A 27,468-nucleotide genomic window follows, 5' to 3' on the forward strand; every position below is an offset into this window, starting at 1 on the left:
TGACCCCGAACAGGGTTAGTTAGGGTGTTCTATATTAAGGAAAACCTCATCCTCCACAGAGCCTTCCAAAAGGTCTCTTGCAGACCTTCCTTAATGCCACATGGGAAAAGGTCTGACACTGTCAGCTGAAGCAGAGGCCCTGGGTTTTGATGGGGCGCCACAGAGCAGTCTCCCCTACATGGTGGCAGCCCCCAATTGCCAGGATTGTTCCTTGCCTATGGTCCTCCTCATGGAAGCCTGAGATTTGGGACCCTCAGGGTTTCAAAGAAAGTGTGGCTGTCATGTGCAGAGCCAAAGAGAGATCTGATAATGTGCAGGAGGACTTATGAAAAGCTCCAGCATCCCCAAAGGGCAAAGGCGACACTCCCCAGGTGTGTTCCTCTCTCTGGACTGACCAACGCTTGCACACGCTGTTCCTTGCAAGATTTTGGACTGCCTTCTGTTTCAAAAGCCCTGAAAATGTCAGGGATGAAATAAAGTGTACAAACAGGGCATCCTAATTTGCATGCTTCTCTACCATGGCTTTTAAAGTTTAATTTAATTTACAGTGCAGGAACTGGGCGGGGTTTTGGCACAGAATACAAAACAGGCCTATGAGTGCAGCCAGATCATGTTTTAGTTTGCTTGGCAAAGGTTCCTCTGTGGGGGATTGTTCAGTTTGTTGAGGATGTGAACCAACTGACCTCCAGCCAAACAGCCCGAGTCTGTGTCAGCTCAAGGTCAGGCAAGAAGAGCCGACTCCTTCACTTACTGCATAGTGGCAAGATTTTAGTCCCCGTCCTCTCCAACAGGTGCTCAGGGCCCGCAGACTGCCAGGGCTTCCCTCCTGCCTCTTTCCTGCATGCAGCAGCAGTCCAATGTCCACCCAGGCATCAGTGGCAGCCACACGTCTTGACCACCATGTTGCGGTGTTTCTTGAGGATGACGTTGTTGTTGCTGTCATAATAGAGGACGGAGGTGGCACTGAGCTTGGTGGGTGCGCAGCAGGCCTTGGGGACTGTTTCAGGCTTCATCAGGTGAACCTAAAAATGGAGTTAAAGGGAGATGCAGTCATTGGAGCTCTCCTCCATCGGAAATTGTCCGGCTTGGTTGGAGAGTTGAGTAACCAGCCCCCGAGGTCCAAAGGCTGAATGTGCACACCCCCAGCCTCCCCCCACCCTAGCATCTTGATTTGGAGAAGGAAAAAACTTCAAAGCAGCACTTGTTTATACGGAGAAAAGGCATCAATTTCCATGAGTAGGTTATTTGTCCGCGTTGGCAAAAATATTTATTCAAAACCGTTTGGCAGCTTGAGTTGCAGTTTATGTTGGAGCCTCTCTCAAGGCACCATCGCTGGAAGGAAACTATCGAGGGGCTGGAAGTCAGATTGCAGGGCTGTTGCTTCCACTGCACATCTACTTTTATCCCACTGAATTCCAGCTGAAGGGGAGTGGGGGATTATCACGATGTCTTTCAAGGGATCAACATGCACCTGGAACTGCCTCCCCACCCCAATGAAGTGAACAAGAAGCTTTTGCAACAGAGGGAAGAACTGATTGGAGAGCACCTGCTTTGCAGGGAAAGACGGCTTCATGCTCAGTTGCCTGTCTAAAGGCCCAATGCATGAGGTCTCTGGGGTTGCACTGGGTCCTGAGAGCAAGTGAACTCATTTCAGCTAGAAAACAATCTTTGTGCATGGGAAACAGCTTTTGTAGCTGGGGTGAGAGAGATACAGCATCGCAAGCTTGCTCCCTCTGCCTCTCCTGACTTGTCCCCTGCCCATGCAAACACTAGGGCAATTGTTTTGAAACCCAGTCAGTTGGAGCCAGAGCACTACTGGCTGGGGCTGATGGAAGTTGTAGTCCAAAGATACATCACCAGGTGCATTTCCACCAGGCACCAGAATTCCCTGAGGGCTGCAAGAAGGAAGGCCACCATGGCATCTATGCTTCAGCTTCACTAAGGGCCAAACTATATATAAGATGTGTGGCTGCATTTTATAGATCTCTTTGTAATTAAAAAAAAAAAAGTCAGGAAAAGGAAAGACGTGATCAGGTTTGGGGTTGAAGGGAGCATTAAGGCTTTGGGTGAGGGGTGTTAACACAGGAGGGAAGATGCTGCAAGTGAAAGGGACCTGGAGCATCTGCCACACTTGAGGGACAGATAATTAAAGCACAACCAAATCTCTCGATGTCATTGTGACATCAGATGATTTGTCAAGTAGGCAACCCTTCTCATTCATCAAACCTGGCCCGCAAGCTGTAGGAGAGAGAACTGCCCAGCCCAATCCAGTTCCCTACACTACCAAGTGTACTAAAGGCACCAGTGAAAGCAACTGACCTAGGGGGAATAGTGGAACAAGGGTGCACCCCACTTCTGATCAGAAAGGCACAGGAAGCTGCTCAAAGTCCATCTAGATCAGTACTGTCAACTGGCAGGAAATCTCCAGGATTTCAAACGGAAGTCTTATCCCAGCCCTACCTGGAGATGCCATTGGGGATTGAACCTGCTCTGCTCCTGAGCTATGGGCTTCCCCAACACCTACAGACAATCCCCTCTAGCTTGCCTCTCTTGTTCCAAGGTGCCCTCTGCCATGCGGAGACACTGACCAGGGACTGAAGGATGGCATGATTTGTAGCATTCATGCAGGAGTCCAAAGGGAAAGCGCAGTCCCCTGCGCAGTAGAAGGCGGAGTAGCCCCGCGGGGCAATCACCCAGTCCTGGAAGAACAAAGCAAAATGACTTAGAAGAAGGTGTGGCTAAAAAAGATTACCTGCAGCAAAGGCATTTAAAGAACTCTCTGACTTTACCAGTTTCCCTAAAATTAGGTTTCAATCTTAGGGTGCAGTTGGTTGCTGCATTTGAGTTTCTGCTTGAAGTCCCCAAAATATCAGCAGTTGTCTCCACAGCAGCTCCGAGCAGGGCTTTCAGTGTGACTGCTCCTCTTGGGTGGAACAGCATCTCCACTGAGATACAACAGGCACCTGCTATCTGCACCCTCCAGAATCAATGAAAGACATTTATATTTTGAAAGTCTTTTTCAACTGGGTAAAAACATCTCTGCCTCAGGAGTCTTTTGGTACTGTTTTGAAACCATTTTAGTTGTTTTTATGGTGTGTTTGCAAATGGCCTTGAGACTCACATGAAAGGTGATGCATAAAACAATAACATGATAATGAGGTCAGGGAGAGAGATCAGACACCACTGGATTCCCTTCCCCATCACCACAGAAATGTCTGTAACCCTGGCCCTTCAGACGCCAGCCCTCCAATGTTGGCGAGGTTTGTGTTAGGGGCAGTGTGGGGTATGTTGGAGGAGGAATCTGAAGGACCCAAGCTTTCCTAGCCCCCAAACCCAGGAGAAATCTGCAGCAGCCTTTCACCTTTATTTCCCTTTTTTTGTTCCCAGTGGAAGGGAAATTAGTTTTGTTTTTTTTTTAAATCCATCCTGAAAGGGATGAAGGAGCTCATTTCTACTCTGCTGGCATGAGTCCACAGGGAAGGGCACTAGCAGAGCAGTGAAACTATTGCCAGCTTCACCCTTGGCCTGTACTAGCTCTAGGACTGCACTGGTAGTCTTTTTTTTCTTTTTAAGAGATCTACGTGAGTCCCCCAAACTTCTGATATCTAAGCCACACCTTTTCTTTGTAAGTTGCTGATCAGAATGATACACAGAGAGAGATTGGTACTCTGCCACAGCAATGTGGGTTAGGGGTGGTTTCCTGCATGGGGGTGTGGGTGTGCTTGGGTGCACACAAGCTGGGTTTATGGGAGCAGAGATTCACTTCTTTGGGCTGCCACCTTGGGAATCCCTGAGAAAATATGCTCTATATAAACCTGCCTTGACTTTGAAAGAAATGGGTTCAGAAAGACAGAAAAAAATTGGAAAGGAGAAGGGGAAGGTGATGCTAAGATATTTAACTTTTCTGGGGGAAATGACTTATGTAAAGAAGAACATTATTGAAATAGTTACCATCCATTTAAGCTCTTGAAAGTCGACATACATCTCGTGCCTTCTGCACACCTGCCGCCCTTCAGAAATGTGGACATCATCTGGGGGGGGAAGGACCAAGAATGTCCATCAAAAGGCAGATGGTTCTCTATCATTCACTGAATGGGCAATAAGCCAAAGGGAAATCTGCACCATGGAAGGGCAGTGGTGGGCAACCTCTGCCCCCCAGCAGGCCATTTGAACAACACTGTGCCTACTTGCCCTTTGCCCAATGATGTTGGGTCTAGGGCAGGCGAAGATGGGGCTGCATCCAAAGGAGTTTACAGGCACTGCTGACCAGCTGATGGACTCAGCTACTTGCCAAGCCCCGGCAGCCAGTTGATGAGCCTGGTAAGCCTCGGGGCCACACTAGGTGGGAAAGAAGAGGAAATGTGTCTCCAGCATCTTTTTCAACATTACTACCATTATTAAAGCAACTGTTGGTGGGGTGGGTGGGTAAAGTGGACCAGGACCAGGAATTCTATTCCCACACCATCTCAAAACTGTCGCTGCTACAGGTAACAGCACAATGAATGTGCTGGGCAGTGCCTTTATTAGGACCAAGCTAAAAGCCACAACAAAATTCTCCAGATCTCTGCCTAGGTGCTACAGGAAGTTCTGTGTGTCACAGGGGATAGAATAAAAAATCAGTCTGGAAAGCCCTGAACTCTGCATGTAGACTCATTCCAAAGACGGAGGCCAGGCGCAGACTGAATTGGTCTCTGCCAAGTGCTGGCAGGCATCAGTTTACAACCTAGGATTCTGGGGTGAAGAAGCAATGGCTGATTCCCCATTTCTTAAGACCTAAGTCCACAATAAGCTTCCAGGTGGAAGCATCCTAGGTCCCTTGTTGCTAGCAGCCTGCCAGTCACCTCGCAGCACTGAAGGGCCTGCTGGATGCCAGGTGCAGTAGCCTGCTTCTGAGTCCATGCTGGGGCTGCATGTGCCTGAGTGACAGAACAAATGACCCTCTGTGGCCCAGCCTGGGGGCAAAGTCTGACTGTCCTTCACTAAGCCGATTCTCTAGCTGCTTCTCCAGCCCTTCTGCTCCTTACCAAACGCTCCTGGGAGCCTGTTTGAGTGCGGGAAGTTGTGGCTCTTCTTGTGCTGCCTCTTCCTCAGGTGCTTGGCTGCACGCGGGACTCTGACTTGGTTTTGGCTTGCCCGGAAAAATGTCACCACGAAGGGCTGCCTGGAGCGCGGTCCGCGGCGACCCAAGAGGCCAGCTGATCCAGGATCAACACTCTGTCCTGCAGAATCCAAAAAACAAACCCTTTCCACTATGTTAAAACTGCTGTACATCAGATTAATAGGTGGGGGTGTTAATCTGTTTAGGGGTCATTACCCAGGGCACCCCACTAGGGAGGACAAGAATCCTGAAGAGGGAGAAAGGGAGAACAGACACACAGAGACTCTGGTGCTTTCCTTGGCTGTTAGCAAATGGCATTTGAAAGTTTTCAATGACTACCTGTAGATGGAAATCGGATTATAGTCATAATGTGCTTTGCCTTCCTTGAAAAGTTAGCTTCCATTTTTTGAGGCCTTTCCAACTTTGATATGTATCATACTACACGTTTAATCTTATTTGCCTGTTGAAATTTGTATCCTGCCTTTCCACCAAAGGGTGCTCAAGGCTTTCCAAATGTCTCATATTATTGCCCTGCCAGCTGCTCTTTCTTCCTAGAGTTTTGCTGCTTAGGCTGCTTGGTAAGTAGTGTTTCTTTTCTTTTCATATAACGGGAGCTATATGAGATCTAAATGGAACCCCAGCCAGTAATCTGGCTGCTGCATTTTGGATATATGGATACTTTTGTAAACCTATTTGTTATTTTTTATGCTATGGAGCAATACAATTTTTTAATATAAATAAATAAGCCGTACGTGAACAGAAGATGGTTCCATATGTAATAGCACCTTATCAAGATTGCTCCTCTTGTTCTCTACAGCCAACATAACAACAACTCTTACCACAAAATGGGATTCCTAAAAACTGTAAAAAAATCAATCAATCAAAAATCCCATTATCCTTACCGTCCTCTGTCTCCACATAGAGCCTCAAGCCCAAGTTGTATTTGCGGTGTAACAGCCAGTGATTACTTGCAGCTGCGACGTCGAACACCAGCCAGCCCTCTGTCCCAGCCAGGATATCCTGGAGATCCAAGAGAAGCAGGTCTGAGTCCCTGGAGTAGCAGAAAGCAAGTATGAGCACAGCTGCTCAGAGTAAAAAATGCTTGACGCTTTTTTAAAGAAACAACAACACTGTGATACAAGGCAGCCTTCCTCGACTTAGTGCCCCCCCCCCCGGAAGACTTGGGTACAACTCCCATCAGACCCAGCATCATCTGAATGTGTTATCTGGGGGCTGGTGGAATCTGGAGGGCACTAGGTTGGCAAAAGCTACTATCGGGCTTCCCCAAGATTCTACAGTGTTTTGACAAGGAAATTTTCTTTGCAGCAGTTACTTCTTATTTTCTGCATTTGTTCACTTAATATTTGTATGCAAAGTGCACCTGTAGTGTTGGTGCATTTATTTAAAAATTACTTCCTATATTTCACAGGGGATTCTCCCTACCTGTTAAACCTTTTTGCCTTCTTAGTTTGGCATCTGTATGTGTAAATTATAAAATAATTGGAATGGCCTGAGAATACTGGGCAAGGCTGTAGCTTTGTGGTCAAGCATCTGCTTTACATGCAGTGGGTCCCAGGCTCAATCCCTGGCATCTCCCGGCAGAGGTGGAAATGTCACCTTTCTGAAAACCTGCCAGTCAGTGTAGACATTACTGAGAGATGGACCAATGATCTGACTTGGTGTAAATGAACTTCCTATTGTGTAAAAATGACTATATTTGGAGGGAGGAATGTAGCTCAGTGGTAGAATATCTGCATTGCATGCAGAAGTTCCCAGGTTCAATTCCCAGCATCTCCTGGAAAGTCACTGCTGAGCTAGATGAACCAATGATCTGGCACTGAGTAAGGCAGCTGTCTATGTTCCTAACCCATAGGGAATGTCTCCTGTATGACTCTCACTAGAAAGTTGTTACCTGCAATCAAACGTGGTGTAGGAGTTCTTCCTGTAGGATACTGTCTGTAAGTGCAGCCGAGGGGGGACTTTGGCCCTGTGCGTCTAGTTAGGCTCACCAGGCCTTCTCATTTAGCCCACAAGGCCATTTGTGGCAACCAACATGACATGTTGTGACATGCCAATCCCAGCTACTGGGGCAATTTTGGGGCAATTTTTTGCAAAGCCAGACTTTCTATAACTTTCCACATATGCTGCCATGCAAGGCATGGCTTGAGAACTGCTTCCCAACTTGACTAAGGCATAAAATTGCTGAGCTGCTCTCTTCTTATCCAGGAAGCAAGGGGGAGCTTCTGCCTCTAAGGATGCTGCTATGAGCCTGAAATGCTATCCACCTTCAGCTTGCAGCATCCAGAAACTGCTTTCCTGCTCCTCCTTCCATCTCCCAGCTCCTCAGATCATCACTCTGCTGTATCTGATGGGAGTCTGCAATTGGATATGTGGTTTTCTCCCCAACTTTTTTCTACTGCATTAATTTCCAATATGTTCTGTGAGGCTCATGATGAAACTTTTGCAAGTATGGTTGAATGGAATTGGTGTTTGGGAGGATGTTTGTTCTTTGATTTGGCTTGGCTTTTTAAAAAATGCCTTACCCACAAATACCTTACCCTACCTGGTACCCAGCAAATGTTTTGGCTGGGTTTTAATTCAGCCCTTGGGCTACAAGCACTTCCCTACTCCTGCTCCAATGGGACTGTAATGTCGATCAGTGTTATTAGTCCCCATGGTTTGACAAGTTGTGTGTTCTGGGTAAGAAGCTGGTTTCCTCTTACTGTACCTGTTAGAATGTTCTTGGACAATCTCATATATGCTGACGTGAAGGGTTTTGTTGACATGCCAACTGAAGCTTTGCATCTTGTAAATTCGGAATTCAGCCGCTGTTACAGACTCCCCTGTTGGGATCTGTGTCAAGTCAAACCTGAATTCCTTCCAATAAGGCTTCTGGTGGAAGATGTCCCAATCTAGTTCAACTGGAAAGAATTGGGACATGATTACACACACGCACACACGCCCCCCCAACACATGGATTATTGGGACATCTTTAAGCCACATTCTCTATTGTTGTTTACTGAATTAAGTCGCTTTAACTTGCCCAGTGCAACCCAAAGTGACTTACAACTGAGGACAGACAAAAAACCCCACGTAGATACATTAAAACAAAGAGCAGAAAGAAATACATTAAAAATATCCCACCCACTTCTAAAAGGCCACAGATAGCTAAAGGATAAAGGCTTGGTTATAAAGGAAGGTTTTTGCATGATGCCTAAAGATATATGATGGCACCAAGCAAGCCACCATAGTTATCACAGTGTTGTATACTTTTAAAGACAAACCAATGCAATGATCATTTAAAAGACCAGAATGCTAAACACCAGTAAAATTTTAATAAAATAGCCAAATAAAATATCATTTAACTAAAAAAATGGAGGTTATTTATTTTATTAATTTTCACTACACAGTTTGATGCTATCCTTTTGCTATGCTTGGAATGCACTTTAGCCTTCACTCCACATTACTCAAATCTTATTTATTTACTACATTTCTATTTCACCTTCCCACGAAGGAGCTAAAGTTGGTTGTTCCCCTCCCCACTTTATCCTCACAACAGGATCCCCACTTTATCCTCACAACAGCCCTGTGAGGGTGAGAGACTGTGACTGGCCCAAGGTCACCCAGTGAGCTTCACAGGTAAGTAGGGCTTTCCACTTCCCTCTCCCAGGTCCTAGCCCAACACCCTAACCACTACACAGCACTGGCTCTATTTACTGAGTTTAAAATACATTCAAATTTAGCACACACCCAATCTGCCAGGAGAAAATGCCTTCTGAAAACTTTGTTGACTGAAGGTTGAGGGGTGGCAAAGGCAATGGATCTGAGTCAATCTATGTAACATAAAACACATGTTCTCCTAAGGAGGGAGATAAAGCATCATAAAGTTATGGGTCACATTTTTCACAGGGAATTTCCCCTCCTGACTAATCAATATGTCTCACAGTTCTTCCATGGCTTAGAAGCACAGTCCTCATATGGTAAAAGACAGATAGATACAGCTGCAGAGATGCAGCATTAAAATAATAAAATAAAATAATGGCAGAATCTCCTTTGGTTGCAAGCTCTTAATCTATAACACACGCTATAGGAGTAACAAAATAAAACTGGCCCTGGGCGAAGCCAGGATTTTTGTTAGGGGGGCAGGCCTTTTGAGGGGGCAGAACCTCAGTTACCTATGTATTTTTATTGGTTTTTATTGATTTAGGGGGGCAGCTGCCCCCCTGCCCCTCCCCTTGGCTACGCCCATGAAACTGGCTCTCAAAACCTGGCAAGGGGAACAAAGGATGTACAAGAACAAATGCCATTGATCCACTTTATTTTCAAAGAAAACCTCTGAAAGCCGTCTCTCAGGCCACACTAGTAAGATCCCCCAGTACCTTTCTTGATTTCAGCTCACAGCAGTTCAGCGGTCAGGAGAATTAGGAGAGAATTGCACTCCCTAGCGTTCCATAGGGCATCCTTCGCCAACCTGATGCTCCCCAGATAAACATCTGGAGAGCAGCAGGTTGGGGGAGGCACTTTAGCATCCTGGAATTTAGTGGTTGTTAAGTAGCAGTGCAGAGGCCTGGCGGTTAGCTGGGAGAAAACAGCTGCTTTCCTCCCCCCTTTTTGGTGTGTGAAAAGGGCTCGACTGTCTGTGACGTGCCAGGAGAGGTTAGGGTGGGCTGCGGTTTCCAAAGGAATACTTCCCTTCCCAATTAAGGGAACCGAGGCAGAGAGAACTTGATGGGGGTTGGACTGCTTGTGTTTGTTTTTATTTCCAAGTCTGACAAACATCTTTAAGTTAGGAGCTGTCTGCTTAAGCCAGACCCACACACACACTTTATCCTTAGTTCTCCTGGCTTTTAATCTCTGATCATTTAACATCTCTGCTCTGATTGTTTTCCGTGCTGCCTTTTCCTCTTGGCAACATTGCTTTAATGTCATTTTGCTGCCTTTTTGTAACCTACTATAAATTGCCCTGGGACTTTTTAATTGAAGGGTGGCATTAAAGCAAGCAAAGGCCATGATAGTTGGATGGATTCAATTTTATATTTGTTCAGGGGGTGAGGAGACACCAGTCTCAAAAGCTTTGTGTGCTCCCAGACTACCACCCCTGCATCTAAGAATGTGACCATATTATAAAGCACAGGAGCATGGAAAAACACTGTTTTTGCACTCATGGGCAATTTCGAAAAACAGAAGTTCTGGGGGTCAAGCCAGAATAGAAGGTTAGATACCTTTACCCCATAGTGTGTGTGTGTGTGTGTGTGTGTGTGTGTGTGTATAGCTCATGATGATTATTAAAAGGAAAGGCAACCTTCATGTGCTCAGATGCACTCTTTACTTTAATCTGCCCTTTATTTTCAGGCTGAGACCTGCCTCCTGCACATTCCAAAAAATGCTGTTACGCCACTAATGGTGCCTGCAGGCCAGGCACCCAGAGAACATTTCTCACCTTGGGGATTGTAAATGAAGTTCATTAGTACTTTGCAAACACTGAAAACAAACCTAAACCAAACCCACATGTTCTTTCCCATCTGTTTATAGGATTATGGGAGTTTAATAGAGACGTTATTTAGCTTTGAGGCACTCTGCAATGAAAGGGGAGGGGAACCCCTTTTCTTAGAAATCTTTCTTCCTAACCAACTGCCAGGGCAGGATGGAGGGTTGTGAGGGGAAGAACTTAGGCAATAACTTCTCTGGGATTTATTACTTAAAGCAATCATGTGCTTGTTTGTAAAAGCAAAGGGTTAAGAGCATACATCTTCACATCCCAATGCACTTTGACCCAATAAAACTGGTTAGGCAAATATTTTTATCTTTTAATGTACATCCAAGCACTATTCTCCTCCTACTTTATTTCATTGATTTATCTGATGTGGAACTACTACTACTACTACTAGTAGTAGTAATAATAATAATAATAATAAAATTATTTATACCCTGCCCTCCCCCCGGCCAGAGCCGAGCTCAGGGCGGCTAACATCAGTAAAATTACAGTAAAAAACCTAACGGGGGGGGGAACCCCCAATTTAAAATACAGGTTAATATGCAATCTAAAATGCAGCCTCATTTTAAAAGTAGCCCATAAATCAAAACCATAAGGAGAGGGAAACATAAGGGTCAGACTGAGTCCAAACCAACGGCCAGGTGGAACAGCTCTGTCTTGCAGGCCCTGTGGAAAGATGTCAAGTCCCTCAGGGCCCTAGTCTCTTGTGACAGAGCGTTCCACCAAGTCGGGGCCAGTACTGAAAAGGCCCTGGTCCTAGTTGAGACCAATCTAACCACCTTGCAACCTGGGACCTCCAAAATGTTGTCATTTGTGGACCTTAAGGTCATCCACGGGGCACACCAGGACAGGCGGTCCCATAGGTACATGGGTCCTAGTGGACTTCGGCTGTCTGTTGTTGGAGAGTTTAAGCTGTGTCTCCATCTATATCCCATCTGTGCCTTTGTAAATAACCACAAATATTACAAAACACCCTAAGCCTCCAGTGGCCATACCCCATAAGCTTCTCATGGTTGGAAGGTGAAAGAGAAGAACAAACAAACAAACAAACAAACAAACAAACAAACAAACAATTGTGTGTTTGTGTGTGTGTGTGTGTGTGAGCGCTTGTGCACGTTCTCTCTCTCTCTCTCTGGACTGCCTTTCAGGGATGCTTGATGATGACAATTATTCATCTACACTGGGGGATCCTGATAATCGCTTGCTGCTGCTCTGAAACACTCTGGGCGTCTCCATGCAGGCTTAATTTGCAAATGGGCCATTGTTATGTCCCAAACAGAACCTTGGCAACAGGCTTCTAAAAACTCTTTGACTTTTCCATGGAAAGGGGATATCTGGATTATGGGCTGTCATTTTGATGCCAAGCATGCCATGTGGGTGCTGCAAAAAGATGGCATGCACGATGCACCCATCCCACAATAAACACCCATCTGGAAGCAGACATCAAAAGTCACCAACCTAAGACACTGGATGCTTTGAAAGACAGCCAAGGAACATTGAGAGGGAGAACAGAGCCTACACTGACACCGACACCTGCAGCTGAAGGTGTCCATCTGGTGACCAAGGACATCCCACCTAGCCCTGCCTTTACAAATGGAAATTTTGAGACCCCTGTAGGCATCCTTTGCATTGGACACTGTTGATTTATGCTCATGATGATATTGGAGCAGCTACATGCAAACCCACTTCCAATGCTGTTTGCACCTGCATATGTTTTGAGGTGCTTTTAAAATGCAGCAAAATGGATATGACTTATAGTTTTCTTATAAGGTAACTCTGAACCCATTCCAGCATGGCAGAGAGGCCCTTGTGTGGTACTACTGAGGCACAGGAGAGGCAGGTCCATGCTCTGGCAGCACCAAAACCCTGATGCTGTGTACTTTACAGACACGGCACCAATTCCTAGCTTCTAGCCATTGCTATCTTTCTCTAAATCATTTGCTAATAAAACCATGCTAGATGGAAAGTCCTAGGACTGTGTCCTTTAATAATGAAATCAAAATAGTTTGAGGCTACAGAAAACACAGCTTGATGTTATTTGGCATGTTAATTGCTTTTGTGTTTGCTTCATATTTTCCACTCTCTTTTGTTAACTCTGATCATCATGTCAGGCTGGATGTTTACATAAGGGGAGTGAGCGATGGAGGGCCCTTCTCCCAAACAGAATGCTGAGATTTTAATTATGCATCTCTGTCTTTTAAAAGTCATTCCTTCCAGCTACTGGGTTCACCACAAACTCCTCATTTTGTTTTTAAAGAAAATAAAGGCGACTCTGGCAGGATGCCCAACCCTGGGCGGATGCGGACACAGCGCTCTTCCTGGCCAGAGGTCTGGGCCTGGCAAAGAGGGATGGGCAACTCTGCTGCCACTGAAGGAGAGGAGGAGGAGGAGGAGGCAGAACTCACCACAGGCAAAGGAAGCAGCCAAAACATTTTGGGAGTGCTGAGGGTGTTTCAATGAGAACATAAGAAGAGCCTGCAGCTGGATCAAGCCAAGATCTAGATTGGCATTCTGTTCTTGCAATGGTCAACCAGATGCCTGTGGGGAAATCTGCAAGCAGGATTTGAGCACAGTAGCACTCTCGTGTTGCTCAAACGCACACACATTTTTACTGTCCTGTTGTGAGATTGGGGGTGGGGAGTGGGAGCATCCACAGGCTTTCATCATGGTTCAGTTTGAGCCTGGGCACAGCTGGGATCTCATGGGCTGGACTACCACACTGCGCCCTAGGTGGGGCTGCCTTTGAAGAATGTTCAGAAGCTGCAGCTGGCACAGAACAAAAAGAAAAAAGGTTAGCCGTGTTGGTCCAGACAAAAAACTCAGATCTATATTAGGACTACACCTAGTTTCAAGTTCCCCAGAGCTCTTCATTAGGCTGGATGCTAAAGAAAGCAAATTCTTTTGTTACCATCAGCTAAGATGTTCTCCCCCACTTGCTTTGTTTACTATCTGGCCTGATGTTGAGCTCTGAACAATTCAAAAGATTGCCTGCTCTTTCTGTGATATTTTGGTTGGCCTAATAACATGGGTGGTTTTTTTTAATGTCTGATGCAGAATGGAGCTCTCGGGATGCTGACAGGAGCTTGCTACTCAGAGTATGTGACTCCTTTGTCATCTAAATCGGCTCTCAGTTTGGTTCCAAGCCCACTCTAACAGCTGGCTGTCACCTTTAAAGTCCTATACCTGGTACCCTACAATGTTCCAGGCAACACCCACCAGCCGCAACCAGCACAACTGTAGAATGCTGAGGCTGATGGGAGTTGTAGTAAGGTTACCAGATTTTTTTCAATGAATCCGGGGACACTTTTCAACTTCCATTAGATGGATTTTGTCAGGGGACTGATTTGTAAATCTGGAGACTGTCCATGGGAAACGGGGACATCTGGTAACCTTAAGTTGTAGTTCAAAATACCTTGAGGGCACCAGGCTGGGGAAGGCTGCCCCATATAGATTGATTTCAGGGTATCTAAAGGACTACCTGCTCCTCCCCAATGATGGCCCACCTCTTAAGAGATCCCTGGGTGGCTTTGCTCTGTGCCCCACTATTGTCTGCAGTGCAACTGGGGAATGCAGGCTGGGGAGCAGATAGGCACTGATTTCTCAGTGGAAACCCCCCCTCTCAACAGCTCTATTTAAGTGTGCTTTTAATATCATCTGATATTTGTGCCCCACTGTATCTCCAAGGGCAGCACCCTTTCTTTGTCCTCACAACAGCCCTGTGAGGAGCCTGGCCCCAAACCAGGGCTTCATGGCTAAGGGTAGATTTGAACTAAAAGCTTCTCCACAACAACATCAGCTCCTGACCAAGTATTAATTTTGAAAGCTAATTGTATTTCAGTTCATATATAGGTTTGAGAAGTGCAAACTAGGTAGTTTCTCATTAAAACACAAACAAAACTCCATCCCTTCCAGCACCTTTTCCATTTCTGCAGATAATTCTAGTATATTTATTTTCTACATCTTCCAGCATGCCCCATAAAAAAAATCTCTGCAGGTCTGCACACAGGACGTCTTTTACACCCCTGCCAGTTTCAAGGTATTTTTAGCTTCAGCCGTGTGTGTGTGTGTGTGTGTGTGTGTGTGTGTGTGTGTGTGTCAGTCAGTGTCATTTTATTCTATAAATTACACCTCCACTGTAATTATACTAGTCCCTGCTGCCTCAGAGTGGTCCATGTGCCTTTTTCGGACACTAAATTAAAAGGAAATTCTGGCACACCGAACCACATAAAGAATCCGAAGTCTTAAAATATATTCGAATGAGATGCAGAAAGAACTCTATCTATCAGAATCCATGCCAAAAAAATAAGCCGAATGCAAGACTTTGTCTGGAAGGGAGAGTGTGGAACACTTCAGCCCCCCAGCCTTATATAAGCTGCTTATACAACCAGACTTTCATGGGCAGAAACCATCTCTCTCGCTCTCCCCCTGCGACTTAACAGGTACCTTAAGGTCCATACACAAAGATGCATCAGCCCCATGATGAGCTGCCCATCTTCCCAAGAGCAGACATAGAAAAGAAGAGGCTTCTTGACCTGAACTTCTCTTCCTGTAAAGGCCTTTCTAGCTTTCCAATATTCAGGGTCAACCCTACCATAAGGCAGAATGGAGCAGTCGCCTCAGGCGACAGATGCTGAAGTGCAGAAAGTGGATGGGCTTGCTCTGCGCCTCCTCAGTTGAAGACAGTGGAGGATGTGGTGTCCCACACCACTACCCCTGGGGTTAAGGATCCCATTGCCAGTGGTGGCAGGTGAGGAGGCACCATCTTGTCCCTCGCCCATAAACAGCAAAATGCCTTTGGCCAGTGGCCCTAGGGATATTCATGACACAGGTTAAGCAAGTTTTCTATCATTCCACAGCTCAGTTTATTTCCTGCATGGTTTCTTCTCTGCTAGACATCCACAGCAGCGCTGGGACGCCCCCAGCACTAGACCACTGAATACCATTCCTTTGGCTTCCAACCTCTTACCACACATTTCCCACATGCTTTCCAGCTCACCCTTATTAATCTAAACAAACAAAAAAACAAGCATCAAAAATTCCATACGTGGTACAGGAAAAAACCCAGACAGCTGAACGCGCCTCCTTAGCTTAGGGAATGCCAACGTGGTGCCCTCCAGATGTTCTTGGCAATCCAGCTTCCCTCATCTCTGACCACTGGCCAAGCTGGCCAAGGCTGATGGGTGTTGAGAGTCCAACAAGGACTGGAGGACACCACAGTGGCTGCCCCTGACTTCCCATCCTCCCTCGTTCCTCATGCTGGTCTCCAGAAATTTAAAAATCTTCTCGGCTTCCTTCGAGGCCTGGATCCCAAGGAATTTAGGAGTTGCCAGTATTGGCATTTGAAAGAAAAGCTTCCTGTGTGCCATTATGTGGAGAATATGGGCAGAGTTTTCTCTCTTGTGGGTAGGGAGAATCTTTTCCCACTTAATCAGTGCAACCATAATCCTCTCCTATCTGCACTGAGGTTTGTTCCGCTGCCTTATGTGCAAAAACAAGAGGCCAGACCAAATCCAGCTGAAGCACAGCTGAAGACCACCAGCCAGCAATTACACTGTCTCCGAGAGGCAACCACGTTGCCTGCCAGCTTGCCAAACACCCACTATGCTCTCCCAGGAGACCCTTCAGCTGCCTCCCTTCTAAAGTGGGTATGAGAGAAGTCACTCTAGCCAGCCTCAGGCTTTGCAAGAACCAGGAGCAGAAACAGCATCTGCTGTAGACACCGGGCCTGGCTTCCCACCCCAACTGGCAGCTGTCTGCATGGAAGCCTCTGAGGTGGAGCCCTCTTAACTTTAAAGGATGAGGCAGCAGGTGGGTTTAATCCAAAAGCTGCACTAGTTTGTTCTGGGCTGTTCACCCTTTACAGTGGTACCTCGGGTTAAGTACTTAATTCATTCCAGAGGTCTGTTCTTAACCTGAAACTGTTCTTAACCTGAAGCACCAATTTAGCTAATGGGGCCTCCTGCTTCCGCCGCGCCACCAGAGAACGATTTCTGTTCTTATCCTGAAGAAAAGTTCTTAACCTGAAGCACTATTTCTGGGTTAGCGGAGTCTGTAGCCTGAAGCATATGTAACCTGAGGTACCACTGTATTTCAAATATGATATGGTCTGGAACCACGCCTTGCCATTGCAACAGTTAGAAAATGGGGGGGGGGGGAGGAGCAACCTGTCACCAGGGAGTCTTGGCAGTGGCAGGGGGTGGGGTGGAAACAACAGAGGGACCCTCAGTTGGCCTCTTAAAGGGGAAAATAATGCAGAATTCACAACCACAAGACGTGGTGGTGGATACTTGTGGCCTCAAAAGCAGAAGCACTGGCTTGCCACACTATGAAGTAATATGCAGGACCATCTAAAGGGGGAGGCTGCAATAAACCAGAGTCCAAAATGACCCAAGTGCACCACAAATTCATAAACTGGAAGACTACGAAAGCTGCATGGGGTCTCCATGGTGTGAGGCAGTCTGCCTCCAAATGCCAGGATAAAGAACTAGGGAGGCCATCGCTGTCATACTTGGGAGCTTCCTCCCTGTCCTTGCTGAGTGAACAAAATGCCAGCCCTCTGTGGAATGTGAACCTTAAAATTGCATGCCAAAGTCAAGACCTCCCTCAAAGGCTTAATTGTTCAAGGGTTCCAACTACTGAGCAGGGAGATGAGCTGGATAACAATCACTGCAGCTCAGGGGCAGAGCCAAAGTCCCCAGGTTCAACTGGAGTTGGAGAGAGGTTTAACCTGGGCCTCCATCTCAAAGCGGGGTTCCAATCCAGCAGCTTGTTAAGCTTCTAGCATTGGATAACTTTCACAAGTTGTTTCTTTGTACATCAGGCCAAAATGTTTCAACATGTTGAAGCAGGTAAACAACTATCCCCATTCAGCTATGGGGCAAAAGTGTTTGAATGGGCTTAATATCAGCAGCACTACTGCATGAAAGCTAGATTCCCCCCTCAATAGTTACTGCATGTGCACAGAAAAAGGTTAGGAAAGCATCTGTTAAATGCTAAAATTCAGATTATGTCTCATTCTTTTTTCTATGTACTTTATTTGTGTGTTGTAGTTTTTCATTTTTATTATGGCTGGTGCCTCAGAAGTGGCCTGGGTCCTTCTGGACCTCTGAGAAGGCCTGTCTCCAGGTAGGGCTGGGGAAACCTCATTTCTGAAAGCCGTGAGAGTAATTGCCAGACAGTGTAGAGAATACTGTGCTCAATGGACCATTGGTCTGACACGGTCTAAGGCAACTTCCTGTATTCCTACAACTAGGGGGGTGGGGGTAGAGGTGGTTTTAGGATAGGACAACTGGTTTGAACAAGATGTAGAATGAAGCGTGAGCCCCCATTCCCCGAATTTTAGCATTGCACAGGGTGCTGCTGAAATCTGAGAGCCCAAAGTCTTCCACTGGTGGGGGGAAGCTGTAGAATAGCTTGGCAGGAGTTTGGACCCTGCAAGGAGGAAGGGTTCAGCCAGTGGTACAAATAGGTGAATTTGGACTTAATGGCTTTAACCGACCCTGCATGTTACTTCAGTTGAAAATCACACTGTTAACACACACACACACACACACACACACACACACACACACACCACAGAACAATTGCTTCTACCTTCCTGGTACATCAAAGCAAAAAGAAAAACAAGAAGAAGAAAAATTCATCAGCTCCGATTTTTTTTTTTAAGAAGAAGAACTCTTGAGTATGGGCAGATTTGCATTGTAAAGTCATTTAAATCATAGCACCACAATGGCTAGAGGAATAAAGTAGAGCTCGCTTCAAAAAAGTAGAGTGGCCTGGTGCTAAAGACATTTACTTGGGAATAAGCATCATTTTGTTGTAGGAAAGGATACTGTACTTTAAAGAACAAAGAAACCCAAAAAAACCAAGCACCTGTAACTGCGTACATGCCTATCTGCCCATACACACACACACACACACACACACACACACACACACACACACTACAGTGAGCAGCACCTGTCCAGGAATGGCCAAACTAGCCCAGGACTGCATGCCACTGCTCTTTTCTTGTGCTGCTCTCTGGGAAACAGATATATTTTGGATATTATATATTAAATATATAATACAGAACACTAACAGGGCTTTTTTTCAAGCCAGAACTTACTGGAACTCAGTTCCGGCACCTCTCAGGTGGGCACTATTGCCTTTATAAGAGAACAAGAGAGGTGTTCATGGTGAGTTTCGGCACCTCTTTTTCTAGAGAAAGAGCACTAAACATTAATATCCATTTAGATAGATTGATATTAAATTCCTGGAAGTTGGGGAAATAGCCACAGTTTTTAGGCAGTCTCACTGGCCTTTTAAGAGTCTGCTGCTGTTTTCAAATTACAACTCTGCTGAACTATGGAGGCAACAGCACTGCTTTGACAGAAGGAAGATTATTGGCAGCTGCAGCTCCACCCACAATGGCAGCAGAAGAAACCGCTGATTATCCAATTGCAAAATTCAGCCACGAGGAAGCAGATGCAAACTCCCACTCTTTTCTGGATGGAGGGGGTGCTTGTGCAGGTGAAATTCCCAAGATTGTGCCCAAAGACTTTATTGGAAAGACTGCCAAGAGCCCAGGCAAGGCCCATGCAGCAGGCCCAGCTCCATCATTCCTAGGACATAAGCAAGCCATTAAACTGGGTGGCTCCCCCAAGCTTTCTGCGTTGCCCAAAAATAGTCGCCATGGACAGCGAGCGACTCCCAGAAGACAACCTCAGTTTCCTCTTGGCATTTGGTCCAAAGCTCTTGCGGTTGAGGCAGGGAGCGCGATGCAGCTGCCCTTTCCGCTGGAAATCAGGGCGGCTAGCGAGAATCCTAAATTTAAAACGTCCTCAGAATTTCTCTGGTGCAAGAGGCCTCCCATATGTTTCCTTGTTGGGAGGCTACCAAAGATGAACTCGCCCTGCACTGAACAGGCGTGGACAGGCTGGCATCTTTTATTTGTACCAAACAGAAAAGACAGTATGAAAGATAGAGAAATTCATTAGAACGGGTAATGTCTGATGTCGGCGTATTCCCCCCCCCCTTTGAATCTGCTCAACAAAAAAAACTGAGCCTATTTAAGTGGTGTTGTGTAACAATGGAAATGAGGTGTAGTATAGAATTATTAACATTTTTGTTTTGAAACGCTGTCAGCACCACAAGATATACAATGCCTTTCACCAAACAAAAGAAAGGGCAAGTTTCGTGTCTATGAAAGAACTCCAAAATATATCTGTGTCTTTCTCCTTCCTTCTTCAATCCTTTTGTCTATGGCCCCTTCCCTTCCAAGAATTCTGGAATGTTTAAAAACCAGGAACAAATTATGCCAAACAAAATGAGGCTGAAGTTGGTTCTATTTCCTAGTTACTTAAGTTTATGCCAACATATTTTGCTAGTCCGTGATCAGAATTTGCTCCCCAGTCCCCCGCAGCATTCAATGGTGAGCATAGCTGGTTTGTAAGCCATGAAGAGATAAAACCCACTAATTATGGTTATCAAGAAAATTAAGCCACGTTTCCAGAGCATGTAGAGTGTGAAATTGCGGTGTGTTAAAACCTTTGGGCAGGAGCCTGTTGGGAAGCAACCAACTTGTTCCCGAAGCACTCCAAACCCTAAAAACCAGCAAGTGATATATGAGCAGGGAACCAATCTCATTAATGGTCTCGGGTAAGAGGGTGGTTTTATTCCCTTCCCAAACACTGGAAGCTGCCTTATACCAAGTCAGGCATAATGCCTACACTGACTGGCAGCAGCTCTCAAGAGTTTCAGAAAGGGGACATTCCCAACCCTACCTGGATGCCATTGGGGATTGAACCTGGGACCTTTTGCACGATGAAAGTGCAATGCTGCTGGTACTGCTGGAGTGAGCTACAGCCCTCTGTGCACTCTGCCCAGATGAACAAGCCACTGTGTTGATAGCCAAAGGAACACCAGTTGGTGGGAAGACTTGAACCTGTGCTGTCTCAGAAACTGCTACAAACCTGCATCACCTCACAAACTTGGCAAAAGGGTAGATGTGGCTTCCTTTTTTGCTAAATGATGAATAGTAGAGTTTGAGGCGTTTGGGTTGGTGTTTTTTTAAATGCAATTCATCTTACACGACAAATTCCAGTCATCCAGGGTCTCCCAAAGGTACTTTTTACAGGAAGCTGTGGAGATCTTGAAGTGGTGGGCTAACAAAGTGAGACTTAATCTGGGGAAGCCAGAGGTGACAAACTGGCGATTGGGAGTACAACCTGTTCTGGATGGGGTTGTGCTCCTTTTGAAGACAAAGTTCACAGCTAGGTTGGAGTCTGCACCTGGATATATCCAGGTAGTGGCTGAGGCTCTGAACACTCCAGGTGCACCAGTGGACTATACAGTAGGTGGACTATAAAGGCAGGTAGGCACAAAGCTACCCTGCTTTCCATGGGGAAATGCACAGCAAGCTTCCAAGTCAGGGGTTGGCAACACGGTCATGCTCGCTAGCAGTGGCAGCTAGTGCCCACTGCAACTGGTAAAGTGGAAGACAGGGAGGTCAACAGTAGGTGGTGCCAGAGCCAACAGCAGGCAGAACCAACTGACTCTACTTTTGTCCCCTTCTTTCTTCCTTCCTTGGTTGTGCAAGAGCAACACTGAGACATGGCAGGCAGTGCCACAAACCTGGAGAGGTTGCAAGTGTGAAGGTAGGCAGGTGGAGGCTGGCTGAGGAAAAACTGAGCTTGGTGGGGCAGATGGGAGCGGGACTCCTCTTCTAAGCCATTTATGCAGATCTTCTTGTGGAGGCCTAAGCTGGTGCCTCTTGTGCATTTTGCGCACAAAGCAAGCTCCTTTGTGCATTTGGGCTAACTCCTCCATACAATAGTCTTTATGAGCGCAAGAGTCCCTCCAAAATAGACCTCTCACTTCTGGGAGCTTGCACCACCTCCCTCTCATTAAAACAGGGGCAGGCAACTTAGTGCCCTCCATCTTGCTGGACTACAACTCCCATCAGCCCTAGCCATCTTGGCAACTGGCCAGAAATGATGGGTGTTGTAGTCCAAAAACATTTAAAAGGGCACATTGTCTTCCTTCCCCTCCTTTTTTTCTTTTTTTGCCAGAACCCACAGAAAGGCACATCAATGTTTCCCCATCAACCTTTCCCACAGTTACAAATGTCACCTGCCTCTTATGTGGATTCTTCCCACACACTTCAAAGCTAATTAGGATATGTGCTTTAATTAGCTTCCTAGTATTGCTTGGGGGATTTGGCACCAGCTACAGGGCGGGATTCCCGCTGTGGGGTGCAGTGAGAAGGAAGAGAAGTATCCCCCACTTCCCGTATCTGGAATGCTAATATGTAACCCCCACTTCCCGTATTTGGAATGCTAATATGTGCAAATGCAAGACCAGAGCTGGATCAGAGCCTGTGTTCTGCCACCCAAGGCGGGCCTTTTAATCATTACCCTATTTTTCTCACTGCTTGGCAAGAGCAGGGGCAGAATAGGCAAAGCTAGACCAGGATTGTGCCACTTTAAGCAATACTATGGGCAGCATTCACATGTAATGCTGAATGGTTTAAATAGGGTGGTAATGCAAGCTGACATTTTAATAACAACTACCTCGTGTGGATGCTGCAAAAAGCTTTAATGAGCAGGGATCCCCCATCCCAGAATAAAGGCCCATCTGGAAGCACCCCACAGATTTCCCCCAGGATTGACTGTGCTGCTGGACAATGAATGTGGGGAGGATTGTGTCTCACATAAACTAGTAATGGGGCAGGGTTGGGAGGGAAAGAAGCCATTCAAGGCTGCTTCCTTCAGGCCAACTTAGACATTTCAATCTGATTGCATCTATTTCATACCGGTTCTTGAATTGTTACCTACCACGTACCCTCAGGAGAGGGCCAGCTCGAAATTGAAGTATCACATGAGGGATGCAGGTTAAGGAACAGCCGCTTCATATACTGCTCACACAACCAAGTTTCAGTAAGTCAGCAGTTCAGAGGCACAAGAACTGGCTCAACAGGATTCCAGTGCCTCTTTGCTTGCCACCTGGAATGGGACTCCATGGAATCTTTGCTCCAAGTGTCACAAGGCTGCGAGCCTGGTCCAGCCAGAGGGGAAGCCCCACCTTGGCTCTCAATGCTTGATCCACCCCACTTTCCTCCCTCTTGCCCTCTAGTGCTGATGGAGCAGTGACCCCCATCAAGAGGGATGCTTGGCAGTAGGTGGCAAAGAAGCCCTTGAGTCCCCTGCTCTCCATCCAACACATTCTGGCTTGGCCACATTGCTCTTCCTAGTTGTGATAAAAGGCTGTTGTGCTACATTTCACCATGAGAACACCCCACCCAGGCTCCACCAGTCACTCACTGCTAAAAACCACCACCTGCAAGTTACAGAGGGGCAACATGTGCATGAGGGCAGGGCAGGGTGCCATCAGCACAGTTAAGTCATCAAGCTTATCAGGATGCAGGTCCTGATGTGGCCGCATGCTTCAACATCCCCATAAAAAAACAGAATGCAAAAAACAACAGCAAAAGGCACCAGGCTAGTCTATACACAGGGAGTTGGAGGGAGAGAATCATTTGAACGTGCTGTACTAAGATGTAGCACAGGGCAGCCCCCAGGGCTGCAAACAGCCAAATAACATTATACCCTAAGATGGATTGTGAATCTGGACTAGTCCTATAATCCTCAAAGTACAGACACGTTGGAATTCTGCCACCCAGACTGATATGCCTCCCCAAAATAAAGCCAAAACAATGATATGCCATCAAGGGGTAGGGAAGTTCCTGAAGACTTCAGCTTGCATGCAGTCTCTCTATCTCTGCCCCCCGTGCTTGAAATTCTGGTGCTCATAGGAGCTATGGGGTCTTCACCTCCCCCCCAATAAAATATTTGAGGGGGCCAGGACACCCCCTTCAAAGTTGATGGGTATTGCCATTCAAAGGGTGTGAATACACCACATCATGTGATTATGTTGGGGGGCTTACCTGTCTCCCCCAATATTTTGTTCAAGTTGGCCAACTCTGCCCGTTTCTTTCATTTACTGTATTATTCCAACTTGGGACAGCAAGGGTATTGTTGTTGTTGTTGTTGTTGTTGTTGTTGTTGTTGTTGTTGTTGTTGTTAATGATCACATTTCTGCCCTGCTCTTCTTGCCAATGGAGTGTGACGGGTGCATTTCCCCCCTCCCCCAATTTTTTCTGCAAGATTTGTTGGAAGTAGGTGACTCCTGCTGACCCCACATTTGGAAGGTGGGACCTGAATCATGTGAAGGGTGGGGAGGTTTGCTTCCTTTCTTTGGAGCTTTCCCTCACCCCAGTGCTCAGTCAGTGGCTTAAGTTTCCCCTAGGACCCCCTGAAAACACCTTGCCCTGTCTTGCTTGCTTTTCTCAGGGTGAGATTTGATGCCGCTGTCAGTCTCCCTCCCCCACACCCCACCCCACCCCACGCAGGTTTGGTGGAGAGACTGCTGGGTGGACTGCCTTGCTTGGGGTGAAGGGCTTTCCCACCCATGGATCCATCCCTTTCAACAGACAGCTTCCTCCCCAAAGTCGGTCTAGGAATGAAGTGTCATAACTTTTTGTGGGGCTCCACCGTGCCACCAAGATTGCAATCTTATGCACATTTCCAAAAGGTTCAAATTTACTTCATTCTCAGTTTGCCGCTTGCACAGCCTAAAATCTGCAGACCTTGAATTCCACCTGGCCCTTTGCACACCCTAGACAAGGCCAAGGATGGGTAGACTTGCAGCTTCTAAGATCTACTTGCCTTTTTGACTAGAACACGAAGGTAACTCAGCTGGATCCAGGAGCAAAATAATAGTTCAGTTCCCTACCTCCACCTCACCTCAGTATTGTAATTCAGAAAATGGGCTACCTCTGCCCAGGAATTCAGAAGCACCCAAGAAGAGCCAGTCGTCCTGACACACACAAAACCTTATTTCTCCACGCCAGTAGCCGAATTTAGGGGTTTTGTTATTACATATGACTGGTCCGCACGGCGGTCCCCGGCTGCAGACCACCCTCTACCCACCCCGGCCTCGCCCACCGCTCGGCTCTCAGCCCCTGGCGTCGGAGGGCGGCCGCTCTCCCATGGCAGGTTCCTCGAGAGCAGCGCCGTCGGAGATGCGCAGGCAGGACCTCCCCGCTCGCTTGCTCACTCACCCAGGTTGACGAAGCTCATGACGGTGTCGGCGCCGTCGGCGGCCCGGCTCCGCGGGGGGCTCCTCGCCCAGCTCGGCGTCCAGGGGCTGCCCTCCTCCGCGTCGTCGTCGTCGTCGTCGTCCTGGCTTGCCATCGCGCGGTACAGGTCGAGCATGAAGAGCGGCGCGGCCGAGGGCGGCTGCCGCTGCTGCTGCCGGGCGGCGGCTTTGGTGCCCGTCGGGGCGGGTCGCGTCCGGGTCCGGGGCCGGGGTCTGCCCGGCAGGCCCAGCAGGGCCAGGATCTCGCGCTGCATCTCGCGCCGCTCTCGCCCGCTGAGCCGGCGCTGCTGGGGCGGCTGCTGCTGCTGCGGGCAGGAGGCGGCGGCGCGGCTCGACGCCCGGCGGGCCCAGGGCTCTCCCGCCAGCAGCAGCAGCAACAGCATGGGGAAGAGCAAGGGGATCGGGGCCGGCGGGAGCCGCATCCTGGCGCCCAGCTCGGCGGTGGCAGCAGCAGCCCGGCCAGGGCGCAGGCGGATCCGGCGCGCCACGGCCGTCGGGGCGGCCCTTTAAACGGCTTGAGGCGGGAAGCACGTGCTGCTGCTCGTCGGGCGGGCTGGGCGGCCGCTCGCTTGCTCCGGCCCTGCCCTCCGCCGAGCGACGGTGAGGGGCCCTGAGCGCGTGCAGAGTGCCTCCCCCGCGGCCAGGAGCGAAGCTCCCTTGGATCGGTTCCCAGGGAAGGGAGGCTCCCGAGCCGCCGACGCGCCCCGGGAGGCCCCGGGAGGAAGCCGCGCGGCTGCGAGGGCCACCTCTCCGCCTTCTTTCACACAGATCCGCCTGTGCCGGCACCGCCCGCCTCCTCAGCAGCAGCTGCTGCTGCTCTACTGCTGGGATGCAGACGGGCAGCGCCTCGGGGCAGAGACCGCAGTTCTTTTGCCACGAAGAGGCAGAGCCATGATGGCGGCACAAAAGTGCAGCTCGGTGGCGGCCTGAAGGAGGATGTCCTCTTTCTTGGGGGCACCCACAGAGGACAAGAGAGACCGCAGGGCGGCATATCGGGCACTAGAGCTCTCTGGGCGAGCAGGTGCTGCTACCTTACGATCAGGGGTCCCGAGTGCAAGAAGAACCAAGAACCGCCTGCGCACGTGAAAGGTATCGTGGGTCTCTTGGAGTCCATTTCCCATTAGCCCCAGCCAGCATTTCTAGCTGTCGGGGGCGATGGGAGTTTAAGGTTGTGCTCACTCACACTCCCGTTGACTGTGCGTTGAGTGCGTTTCCGGTGCTGGGGTTTTCACCCGTGGTCGGAGTTAGTTCTCCAAAATGCACGTGTATCCCGTACTTTGTTATAAGAGACTGCTGCTCGAAGCCGTTGCTTCTCAAACCAGGCAGTTTCACGCCGACTGGAGTCCTTAAGCCACTCCTAATTAATCTCTGGCCAAGGTGTGAACACCTGTGCAGAGAGCAAAGGCGCGCCCCGCCACAAAGGGAGTAAGCTGTGCTGATATGAACAGGTAGCGTGGAAAGAGGGGTGAGACAACTTCAGTGCCCTCCAAGGGGGTAATGTGAGCACACCCACAGAAACTTTGTCATCCTGTTTTAACTGGCTTATTAGCCGTCTTGCTCTGAATTGCTTGGTTGCAATTCTGCTTCTTCCCGACCGACAGAGGACCCTCCACGGGAACTCTCAGCGCTGGTAGGACTCCTCAGATTGGTTCTCCAGGCTGAGTTTATAACAATCCTCTTCCCCTGTGCTCTTTCCTTTTATGATGCAAAATAACATTTGCAAGCCATTCTGGAAGCTCTCCACCACCACCCGCAGAATAGCAAGATAACAATTCTATATTGATATGGCACCCACCCACCCGTCTGCAACTATCTAAGTCCATGATGGTCAACATACTCTGCTACAACAGGATAGGGGGACACAATGTAGGGAAAAATAATGGTTTTAGACTGTTCTGAAACTACTATCCATAAACTCAAGATTCCACTATTATTTGAGTGGGCCAGTCCCTGTTCCCAAGATTTAATCAGGTTTGGGGAACGTGCTGAAATTGACCTTGGCAAATTCCTGCAAGAAATGACCTGATCTTGGACAAAATGTGGGTGTGGGGGGGGACAGAACTTAGCTATACATGGGAGTTTGCACTTCTCTGAATGTCATGACATGGTTGGTGGCAGCTTATATGTATCAAAACACACATTTAAACACATACTTATGAGAGAAATTTCATTTTTAAGTTAGGGTTGGCTGAACTATTTCTTGTTTGTTTCACTTCCATTGATATCAACTGTTTTGTTTTGGCAATGTTTTGGAGGATGAAACAATATTCTTTGAGGAGAAGGGAACTGGAAAATCTGCCATTTTGTTTCCCCCAGAAATCCCTGTTATGAGGTGCTGTTTGAATTCTGAGGAAATTGTAAAAGCTGCCATCATAAAGAATGGTTGCCTCCTTTGCTGTTCATTTGGAGCTGCCATTATAGTGGATAGCAGAGTGTCTGTGACACAATGTACACTTTTATGAAGTGGATTCACTGCCCCCGCCCTGGCAACTCATTCTGCTTGAGGGATGCAATGTTAAATACTCCCTCTAAGAAAAGACAAAGACAGGGAAAATATTTGGAAAAATAACCATATCCTGCAATCCTATTATTAAATATTAACAGTTTCTTCTTCTCTTGTCAATTGTATATCACAAAAATAAGTTTGCAGTAATATTAGTGGTCAGTGTATAAGTTATTGGTTCGTGAATTGGTTTAAATGAAAGCAAAAAGGAAACAGGATAGAACATTCAACATC

The 27,468-nt window shown here is 47.6% G+C and overlaps 1 protein-coding gene across 1 annotated transcript; it reads right to left on the reverse strand.

Moving 5' to 3' along the window:
• Positions 1–497: 497 nt before the first annotated feature.
• LOC128418894 (bone morphogenetic protein 8B-like) lies at positions 498–25,491 on the reverse strand. The gene is made up of 7 exons (XM_053399058.1): positions 24,694–25,491; positions 7,827–8,019; positions 6,001–6,149; positions 5,025–5,219; positions 3,952–4,031; positions 2,589–2,699; positions 498–1,022 (listed from the first exon to the last, which is right to left on the reverse strand). Exons 1-7 carry the CDS (start codon positions 25,151–25,153, stop codon positions 873–875), a joined length of 1,338 nt encoding a protein of 445 aa, XP_053255033.1. The 5' UTR covers positions 25,154–25,491; the 3' UTR covers positions 498–872.
• Between the last annotated feature and the right edge of the window lie 1,977 nt (positions 25,492–27,468).

This window comes from Podarcis raffonei, chromosome 8 (genome assembly GCF_027172205.1).
Source record: "Podarcis raffonei isolate rPodRaf1 chromosome 8, rPodRaf1.pri, whole genome shotgun sequence".
NCBI lineage: Eukaryota > Metazoa > Chordata > Lepidosauria > Squamata > Lacertidae > Podarcis > Podarcis raffonei.